The sequence below is a fragment of the Hyaloscypha bicolor genome (genome assembly GCF_002865645.1).
Source record: "Hyaloscypha bicolor E unplaced genomic scaffold K444scaffold_28, whole genome shotgun sequence".
Taxonomy (NCBI): Eukaryota; Fungi; Ascomycota; class Leotiomycetes; order Helotiales; family Hyaloscyphaceae; genus Hyaloscypha; species Hyaloscypha bicolor.
The window spans coordinates 33,613-44,982 of record NW_020194530.1 but is presented as its reverse complement, the minus strand read 5'-3'; the positions used below and the strand labels follow the sequence as shown (position 1 = coordinate 44,982).

At 30.2% G+C, this 11,370-nt stretch overlaps 1 protein-coding gene across 1 annotated transcript; it reads left to right on the top strand.

The window, feature by feature from the left end:
• The first annotated feature begins 3,321 nt into the window (after positions 1–3,321).
• K444DRAFT_660440 (uncharacterized protein) lies at positions 3,322–5,481 on the top strand. Its single transcript, XM_024886460.1, has 3 exons — positions 3,322–3,806; positions 3,854–4,773; positions 4,833–5,481. The coding sequence occupies exons 1-3, from the start codon at positions 3,400–3,402 to the stop codon at positions 5,420–5,422; spliced, it is 1,917 nt and encodes a 638-aa protein (XP_024741312.1). The 5' UTR covers positions 3,322–3,399; the 3' UTR covers positions 5,423–5,481.
• Positions 5,482–11,370: the final 5,889 nt, after the last annotated feature.

Here is an 11,370-nt window from a genome sequence, read left to right as displayed (position 1 = left end):
TTAGTGAAGTGGGGACATTGGGGAAGTGCATATATAAATAAGGGGATGACTTTTGGGAATGCGGGGTACTCAGCGCGGGGTTATTAAGCCGAGGCTCGTTCGCTAAATAGGGGCTGATTACTGTACCCCGCCCCACTACACTCCTCTACCCACAGGTGCTTCTAAGTACTAGGATCTAAAGCATGGGTTAATACAATGTTCATTAGAGCCACTGTGCTTACGAGCTGAATGACTTTGAAAATGCCCTTACTTTAGCTGAGGTTTTAGCTTAAGCGTCTAAGATCGGAATACCAGCTGAAATCAGAGTGTTCTTGATTGTGGGCTGTGGCAGAAAGTGATGAACAACGCTTATTATTGGCAGGGGGCTATATAACAAAGTGCGTACAGCAGATCCGAACTTCTCTCCCAAGCGACCCAGACTACTACGGGAGATTGCAAGAGACAGTTTCAACGCTGTAGCATGGTCAGCAGGAAATCCGTGACGCCCTTACGCAAGACCCAGGCTTCTATGGGTGAGCAGAGACTTCACAGCCGTGTCTAGGGAGTACACAGTCGCAAGTTATATAGTAGGGCTCCCGCAGAAAAGCCATTGGGAAAGGCAAACGCAGTGATATGAGGACGAGGCGCATGGTATTTAAGCCCTCGACTGTAAGCTATACGCTGAAATAATGAACGGGCAGAGTTGGCAAATAGTAATCTAGCCAGGTCGCGTTGCTATGGAGTTTAGTATGTGAGGGGCGTTCTTGATGTACCCCACTAAGCCACGGGCCACTCCACCGAAGAGTGCCAGTGTGGAGAGTCGAAGTTCCGCAATACAAGGCACTTATTAGTATAACTTGAATTAGAGCTATTATACTTATGGATTTAACCATTCTAGGAATACTATAATGAGCTGAAATTGAGCCAAACAAGGACATCAAGGGAACAGCGCTCCGCTTTCACAAGGAGAACCTACTCCTTGAAATTGTAGGAGCGTCATAAGTTTGATGCTATCACAGCAAGTGATATACGAGATCTGGCAATAAAAGAAAATTTTAGCAACGGAAATTCGTTCTGAGACTATTTCGAGGGCGGTGTTATTGCGAACCCAAGTTGCAACCCAGCGACGACCGATGCCACTATCCCAAACGTGAGGGTGAGGAAGAAGATTAATAACCCTCGCTAAAATGTCTAGAACGACATGACATATCTCTTGTCCTTCCAAATTGTCGCCTAATTCCGCTGTGGATTAGGGTACTCATAAGCTATGTCTATCAGACGGTCATGATAGAACGAGAAGTCCCTGAGTTTAGATCTATTATGAGCCGCCAACGGCTCACCCAAAATGCGAAGCTCCAACTTTGTTTTCTCTTCCTCTAGATACTCCGCAGTGCGATCCTCCCGAGAAGGAAGGAGACAGTCTAATGATATAATGGCCTCTTAAATAACCTCCTTGGGTATTGGGAATGGGGCACTGAGACAATAAGTTTGTCAGTTTAGGATTACAAAAGAATTTGCACTCTACTCACGGATTCAGTTGCTGTAATAAAGGTAAGACATCCCAAAACCATTATTTATACTAAAAGAGTTCTAATTTTTTATAGTTCTAGCTTACTTTATTAATATATCTCTTATTAAATTTACTAGAATTAATACTAGAAGTTTATTACTTGTTATAATAAATAATAATATAACTTATATATATAAAAGCTAAATTTTTATATTTCTAATACTTATATTAATAAAATTTATTAGCTTTTTTTAATACTTTAATAATAAAATTAATTCAGGACTTAAAAAGATTAAAGTAAAATAATAATTATTATATTTTTTTAAAATTTAGATTAATAATAAAGAATTCTTTTTATTTTATATATTTTTAATATAATTTTAGCCTATAATATAATTCTCGAAAACCGAGATCTTATTTATAGAAATATTATTTTAATATATATATTTTCAAGAAGTTATATTTTTATTTATATAAGCTTATAAATATAAATATATTTATATTTATAGTTCTTAAAATAAGTTTATTTTAAAAGAAAGCTTAGAAATATACTTTAAAGTCTAATATTAATATTATATATCTTATATTTACTTTTATTAATTAGTAATTAAGACTTATTATTTTTATTAAATATAATATAAAATAATATTTTAAAATTATAAGCTTTTATTAAATTTCTTAAAATTCTCTTTTTATTTTTATAATATAATAAAGTTTAAAATCGGCTTTAATTTTTAATTTTTAATAATTTTATTTTTAATTTATATTTTATATAATATTAATCTTTTATAACTAGTCTAATTTCAAATTTTTATATTTAGTTATTTATTTTTATTCTAAATATTATATTAAATTTTTCTTAAAACTATATTATTTGAAATTATATATATAATTAATAAGTTTATTAAGCTATATAAAAACTAATTATATAATTTTTTATTATATTAAATATTATAATTATTAGTAAAATCGGCTCTTATTTTAAATATTTATACTATATATTAAAGTTATTATAATATTAGTCTCTAATTGAAATTATTTAAAAATAGCCCAAAATATAATATATTTTATTATATTATTAATAAATCTAATTTATTTTCTTTATTTATTATATTAAGCTAACTAATTAATTAATATAACTTTAATAGGCTTTATAACTTATAAAACGAATAGATTTAGTAATATTTATAGAGTTTATATATTATATTTTGGCTTTAGAAAGCCTATAAAGCCTTATACTTATAATGCTTTTCTTATTACTAGATAATACTTATAATTATAACCTTTATAACTATTTCTAATTTTTAAACTTTATAGAACTTTAATAAAATCCTTACTAGAAGTATATTTAAATCGTGAAAATAAAATATATAAGTAATATACGAAAGTATATAAGTTTATAATATAGATTGCTATTTAATTAAAATCGCGATATCCTCACTAAAAAGTGGCAGTTTTGAGGGTATTTGGGGTACTTTACTATCGTTAGGGGGTGACAGCGACAGCGATAGCGACGTTAATAGGGACATCCATGGCCTAATAATTGCCATTAACTAGTTGGCCAGCTTAATGCGGCGGGTGGAGAGGGTAGATCAGATTTACTGATAACACAGCAGGGTATATCAGATTTTAGGCCTTTGAAAACAGGCAGCGGTGCCGTTCTGCTTTGTAGTGGTTGGTGGATGCAGAAGCACGTGTCCAGCCCTGTTCCTAAAGCGTCACCGGTCTCTCACCGATTCAATGCACGCCTTAGCCTTGCCCCCCAAAGCCGTTGCTTAATATTCATATTTGCTTCACCATTCTTTTCGTTTTCTGCCACAGCTCTTTGTCAACTGACTCGCAGAGTATACCATAGGGCATTAGGAAGCAGTGTGACGCCGTCTCATTCCTGGCCGAGTTCCAACATCAAAATGTCCGACAAGATCCGAAAACCATCCCGAACCCACGATTCCTCTTTCACAGAATGTCATATCCGGGACGTCGAGGAGCTTGGAGCTGACCTGAATGAAGCCGTCCAGGCAGTATGGCCGAAGCGGCACAGTATTCGGTATTCCCAAGTCCGTGTCTTGCTTCTATCATGGGAAGCCGACGACTTGGGAGTTGAGGCTGAAATTGAGCCCCTTCGAAGAGTGCTTAAGGACAGATACCATTTCAGCGTGCGAGACTACAAGATCCCTAGCATAAAGCCTGACAGGGCCCTCAAGAAGCGAGTCTATGACTTTCTCGAGGGAGAAGAGAAAGACACGCTCCTGATAGTCTATTATGCTGGGCATGCCAGGGGTGCGTTGCAGTCAAATGAGGCTTCATTGTGGTTTGCGTAAGTAGTGGAATATCCCAGCTGGCAACGTAAGCTGATAAGACCAGTAATCGCAACGATCCTTACACGGTAGTACCGTCCGGTGGTATTCAGTCCATGTTTGAGGAGGCCGATGCCGATGTCGTTCTCCTTTGTGATTGTTGTCACTCGACCGCTATTCCCACTACCGACTCTCAACAACGAAGCAACAAAGTTATGGAAGCGATTACAGCCTGCGGGTACGAAGCCATTGCAGCCGAAGTCGGAGACCACTCTTTTACGAGGGCTCTTACCCATACTCTTGCTATCGCGTCAAAAGGTCTGCCATTCACTATCAGCGAGTTGCATGTTCGAGTTGTTAGCAAGCTGAAATGTTGGGCGCCCGAATTGCTGAAGGGCGAGGATGGCAATTATGTTGATATGGCTGAAAATCGGTTACTGTTCGAGCAACAACCCAGACGGACACCTATTTTCACGGGTGTGTGTAGGGCCAGTCCAAATCGAAGCATTGTCCTCGCACCACTTGGCACCGTATATCCGTCGCCGGCGGAATCTGAAGATGAAAAGTACAGTGTTGCCTCCTCCGGAATTTCGCTAGTAAGTCTAGACATTAACGAGAGGGAGAGATCTAATACCCACCCTGGTGAGGGTCAACCCCAAAAAGGCACGTGGCCTTATGAGGAGGGACGATACCCTTTCATCCTGTTGGCCGCACGGCTCGAGAAATGCTACAATAAACAAGCTTGGCTGGAATGGGTCCGTAATGCTCCTGCCGACGTGAAAGACTTCCATATTGAAGGTGCATATGTCAGTTTCTCGACCTTGTTACTATTGCGGATTCCTATGACCGTATGGAACTTACTGCCCAGCAATCCAGCATACACCTTTATAGGGTACGTTTCTTCTGGCAACTATGTTACGAGTGATCCAGCAGAGTCTAGCACATCATGCCCTTGCGGAGACGCTTGTGCCAACTGTAATACGGAAGGTATTCCACCCCCAGTCTTTGGGGCGAGAGTCCAATGATGCAGATGCTGACAAAACTAGCAATAGAAGATATTTACTCAGCGGATGATCTGAAAGAATCCGAATCCCATTGTGGGGATAAAGGCTTATCCCCACGGATCGAGGACCCACCTCCTACGAAGACCCACAAAGGGAAGACACGAAATGTATTCGCGCCGGGAACTCAGTATCACACGGCATCTAATGCACCCTCCGCCGAAATATCCCAGACGATTGGGATGGCAAATAGAAAATTGGAGGTCTCCATTACAACCTCATCCGCGTCCGCGCCAAAGCCGATCAGCGGAGGACCAGATTCTGAGTTTGATAATTCTCAAGTGCCAACCTCTCCGGGGTCTCCCCTTTCTGAGGACCCGTGGTCAGATCTTGAGTCATCGTCTTCTATAACAACTGCGGAGGTCGGTACCAGCAACCCTGGTAGCCGATCTCAGACTCCGCGGCTCATCTCGGCTGGGTCCAGACACCGGAGGAGCGGTGGAGGCCTGGCAAGGTTCGATAGGAAGGGTTGGTGGGTCTGCTGCAAGGATTACCGCGAGGTAAATATAAATCTATGGGGCGAGTGCTGCCCTGACGACCAACACCGAAGGTGCTCATCCTGCATTAGGTTGTGAGAATGCTTGAATGTATTTCTTTTACAAGAGTACAAGGTTTTCTCATCCGGAAATGCCTAAAGCAAATTGAGTCCGAGTATTTTATACTATATATAAATAAATAGCTTCTTATTACTATTTCTTAGTATTTATATTACTTTTATATCTCAAATTTTTCTAGATAAAAGTAATTTATTTAGAAGTTCTAATAGAAATAATCTAGTAATATAATACTAATAAATACTTTAAATATTTTTATATTTATTATTCTAACTAAATGATTTCTTTTAGGATTAGAAGATTTATATTAGTTTTAATATTTTAAAATTAAAATTAGTTAGTTTATATATAAGAAAAATTAAAACAAAAATAATTTTCTTATTTTATTAATTTTTAATATTAAAATATTAATACTACTAGTTAGAAAAGAAATTAATATATAGTCTATAATTAATTAAATACCTGAAAAGTAATTAAATACCTAAAAAGCAGATATATAAATAAAGTAGTTTTAAAAAACATATATTATTAAAAAGCTCTTTTACTAAAATTATATAATTAATAACTTAATATTAAATAATAGATAAATAGCTATAAATTAGATACCTATCCCTTATACAAGGCCCCTTTTTTGGTGAAAGGTAAGAATGCCCGTATACTAATTAGTATATATACTACTAACTAATATACTTTCCGGTAAAAGGGATTTCGGTAAAGGGGCACTTCCCCTATTACCTTTTAATAAGCATTCCCTTGTCTCGAAGCGTATTCTCGTTATATTATTATATAATCTAGCTTATAGAGTTGCTATCTACCATACCTATAAGTCCTGTATTATCCTAGAGGTATATAGTTAAGAGCAGTACCTGTAAGTATAGCTATACTAACTCTTGGGAGACGAACTCAAGGCAACTATAAAGCTTCTTAGTAGCTATAACTTGAGGGGTATGGCCGAGCTAAGAGAGTATAAGCCCTAGCCTGAAAACAAATACTAGATAACTGAGTACCTAGTTAGCTATAATAGCGTTTACTATCTATAGCCGTAGTATAGCTATAGTACCTGCCTATAGGGCCGGGTCTTATATATTAAAACAAGGAATTACTTTACAAAACTCTATTGCCTAGTATAGGCTAAGTAAGAACTAACTGCAATTAAATAGCAGTTACTAAAAGGCCCGATAGTATAATAATAGTATATAGAGTTAGTAAACTCTATAGCCTAGGTTTGATTCCTAGTTAGGCTCCTGATTTGCTTCTTAATAAATACTCTTATAGTATTTGGCAATAAGTAGATCCATTTTTTTTAGTCTTGTTTTTTAAGTAAGAGATACTATATAGGGACACTAGTCTAGCTTTAAGAAGTATATAAAGCCCTCCTCGCCCGCCCTTTGCCTCTCCTTCTCTTTTTCCCTTTTCTTCTCCTGCTTACTTCTTCTCTAGCCACTTCTTTTTCTCTTCTCCTTACTTCCTCCCGATTAAATAAGTAAGGAGTAGAGGTAGTATAAGAACCAGAATAGCAAAAGAATTAGTAGCCAGTTATACTCTAGGGTTTTACTCCCTAAGCTTTTCTATACAGGTCATTTTATTAGGTACCTATCCCGGGGGGAAATTACTTATATTACCTGCCAGGGCTTTAAATCTATAATTAGCTTACTAGTATAGTATACTCGAGACTATTTATAGACCGACTACCCTGCTTCCTCCTTCCAGAAGGCTATTAATACCCGAAATAGTAATAAGGAGGCCGGAGCTTCCGTTATATTATAGCTAAGGGATTACTATAATAGTAAGGATATATATAGTTAGTTCTAACTATATTATAAAGGCTTGATATTAGGCTTTTAGTAAATCAAAAAAGCTTATTTTAATATATATAACCTAGAGCTAAAGTAAATGCAGTTATATACTCGCTTAAGTTATATAACTATATTTACTCGAGGCATTCTAGTAAAATCCACTAGCTAATTTAATTATAAGTACTATAAGCTAGTAGGATATATAGCCTAGCTTAAATTAACCTAGTTCCTTTAAAAAAAGAAGTTATATAATTATATATTACTTAGGCCCTCTCTTACTTAGAAATAAGAAATTAGTTTCTAGATTCTATTATATAATATAAGCTAAGTAAGTATATTATATACTTTTTTATAATATCTTAAATTTAATTCTTTATAGAACTCTTATCTTTTTTATTCTTTTTACTTTTCTTTATTATTTAAATTTTTAAAATAATTTATAAAACTTAATATATTTATTTTTCTAATAGTCTAATCTAATTAAATATTAAAAGAAAATATAAAATTAGAGTTTAGATTCTAAGTTTATTAGAAATAAATAAAAGAAATTAATCTAGTATTATTATAAATATAAATTATATTAATATAATAAATTACTATAAATAATTTATATAATAATAATAAAAAAGAAAGAAAACTTAAAAATATAAAAGAAATTCTAAAATTAAAATATATTTTATTTATAATATTTAAATTATAAATAAAAGAAAAAATAAAAAAAATAAAAAAAGAAATAGAAAAGAAAAAGAAATAAGAATTTATTTAAAAGAAATAAAAGAAATTTTTTATATATTAAAGAAAAAAATATAAGAATTAAAATTAAAGAAATTTAGTACTATATATAAAAAGAAAATATTTAAATTATAAATTAAATTCTAAGTATATTTTTAAAATTTAAAATATTAAAAGAATAAGAAAAAAAGAGAAATAAAATATAAAAAGAATTATAAAAAGAAGTAAGAAAAAAGATAGAAAAGAAATTAAAGAAATATAATAAAAGAAAAAATAATAATAATTAAAATAATAAAGAAGAGGGAAAAAGAGAAAATTAAAAATTAATAAGAGAAAATAAATAAAAGAAGAAAATAAATTAAAAAAGAAAATAGATAAAAGAAAAGAATAAGTTAAATAGTATTATAGTTATATTTTTTTCGTAATAGAAATTAGCTTTATATATTCGGATTAAGAAGTTCTAGATAGGAATTTAAATAAATTAAATAATATTATAAGGTAATAATAAGAAGTATTATATAATTATAAGTATAAAAATACTATTTGAATTAAGTATAAAGCTTTAAATATAATAGAAAGTATTTTATTTATATAGACTTTTTATATTATATAAATTCTATATATTTTTATAAATTATATAGAAATATTTAGAATTTCTCGAGATTTCTTATATAATCTAATACCTGTAATTTCTATTTAAGGATCTATAATATAGTAAGTACTATATTAAATCTATAATAAATAATAAGGAAAAAAGAAGAAAAAAACGAATTTATAAAAGAAGTAAAATTAATAAGAGAAAAAGAGTTAAATAGAATTTCGTAAAATATAAGATTAATTAAAAGAAATAAAATATATAGAAAATATAAGCTAAATAATAATAATAATTTAAAGGAAAGTAAGTTAGATATAATAAATATATTAAAAGAAAGAGAAATTAGAACTAAAAATAGAAGTAATAAATAAAAAAGAATATAAGAAGTAAATAAGAAATAATTAAGAGAAAAGATAATTAATAGAAAGAATAAATAAAAGAAAAGTTTTATAAGCTAAAGAAAGTTATAATAAAAGAAGAAATATAAGTCAAATGCCTGAAAAGCGGATATATAAGTAAGGCGGTTTTGAAAAACATATATTAGTAAGAAGCTCCCTTACCAAAATCATATAATTAATAACTTAATATTAAATAACGGGCAAATAGCTATAAGTTAGGTACCAAAATAATTATATATTACTAGGTTTTTAAAAGGTTATAGCTATATATTATATATTAGTTATATAGTAGATTAATTACGATTTTATAATAAGAGTATATATATTAAAAGCCAAAAAAGTATAATATATATAATATTAGTAATAACTTAATAAATAATAGGCAAATAGCTATAAGTTAAATACCGAAATAATTATATATTACTAAGTTTTTAAAAGGTTATAGCTATATATTATATATTAGTTATATAATAGATTAATTATGATTTTATAGTAAAAGTATATATATTAAGAGCCAAAAAAGCATAATATATATAATATTAATAATAACTTAATAAATAATAGGCAAATAGCTATAAGTTAGGTACTAAAATAATTATATATTACTAGGTTTTTAAAAGATTATAGCTATATATTATATATTAGTTATATAGTAGATTAATTACGATTTTATAATAAGAGTATATATATTAAGAGCCAAAAAAGCATAATATATATAATATATATATTTTAATAAAACTAATATTATATTATTAATAACTTTCTTTATATTAGTTTAAGGCCCTAAAAGGCTATGAATTAAGTATTAAATTAATTATATATATTATAATAAAAAGTATATATTTTAGGATTTAATATATTATAATATATATAATAAATTTATTACTAAGAGTTTGGAACTTACTTAAAGATTAAGGCTAGAGATATTTCCTAAATCTAAACCCCTTTTACTTTTAGTATAATTAATAATAATTTTTTTAGATATTACTTCTAAATAAGCTAATTCTTTAATAGCCTTTTATTCCTGAACCCTTAGTAAATTATTACCGGATTTTAATCTTTTATTTCTAAATCTAATTCTCTAAGAATACTTTACCTAAAGAAAAGTAAAGAAGAAAAGAAAGAAATAAGATATAAAAATAATATAACTAAATAAATATACTAGCGGGAAAAGTATTAATAAGTTCCAGATCCTAATTTAATAAGTTATTATTTACTTACTTATATTTCCTTAAGCTTCTTCTATTTATTATAGATTTAATAACTAATATATGCCTTTTCCTAGCTTCTTTAAATACTATTTAGTAATCTTCTCCTTAATAACCTCCTCCTTAATAACCTTTTCCTTAATAACCTTTTCTTCCTTTATAACCTCTTTCTTTAGATATACTAACCTCTTTAATTCTAATTATATAATAGCCTAATTCTTTATATATATTGCCTTCTTATTATATCCAAGAATATTTAAATACTATAAGTACTTTAAGTATAGAGCTACTTGGCTTCCAAATACTATTAATTTGACCTCGAAATATATAAGAATTATTAATTAGATATTAAAGATCTATATCTAATTCTATAGAACTTTTATTATAGAATATAGGCCTGCCTTATATAATATAAGAGCCTACTATTTATAAATCTGCTAGAATTCGAGAGTAAAATACCGAGTTATTACTAACTAAATAAGAAATTACTATTTGCTTATCTATAAGAATCCAAAAACGAAATATTAAATAATAATTACCTAATAGTAAATATTATAGAGAGACCTAAGAGATCCCTAGTAAGACCCAAAAGACTCCCTATTTAAGCCCAAGTATTATAAGTACTATTTTACCTTATAATTCTTCTGAAAATATAGTAACTTTCTAGCTAATTACTACTAAATTAATAATTATATTCCTGTAAATCTACTATAAATACGAATCTCCTAAATGCTTATAACCGAGAAATAAGAGACAGATATATATATATTCTATAAAGCCTGCTATATAAATGAGCTATAAATTTAGTAAGGCCTATAGGATTAGGTATTTATAATATATAAGTAATAAAGAATTAGAACCTATTAGTTAATCTTAAGGGAATTAATAATTTATTCTCTAAATACTAACTATTTACTAGGGTACTAATCTGGAACCTTTAAATTTATAAGACTAGAATAGGAATTCTTTACCGAGTTATAATTTCTTACTATATAATATAACCCTAAATAATAGTAATTATAGTATTAATAATTTCGATAATAGTTCCCCAGAATATAATAATAAAACGGAGCCTAATAGCCAGGAGCTATATAGTAAATTACAGGCAAATATTTCCTTTTTTATAAATAGTAACTAGTCTAGTTTCGGGTATTTCCTAAACTAACTACTTCCGGGCAGTAATAATAATAATAGTAATAATCCTAACTTTGTTCCCGAAAAGACCTCTAATATATCTTAT

Bases quoted from the DNA above. Each gene is read 5' to 3' on its own strand.
- K444DRAFT_660440 (XM_024886460.1), top strand. From the start codon at position 3,400: ATGTCCGACAAGATCCGAAAACCATCCCGAACCCACGATTCCTCTTTC. The intron at 3,807-3,853 runs GTAAGTAGTGGA...TGATAAGACCAG, and splicing joins GAGGCTTCATTGTGGTTTGC to TAATCGCAACGATCCTTACA. The intron at 4,774-4,832 runs GTATTCCACCCC...TGACAAAACTAG, and splicing joins TGCCAACTGTAATACGGAAG to CAATAGAAGATATTTACTCA.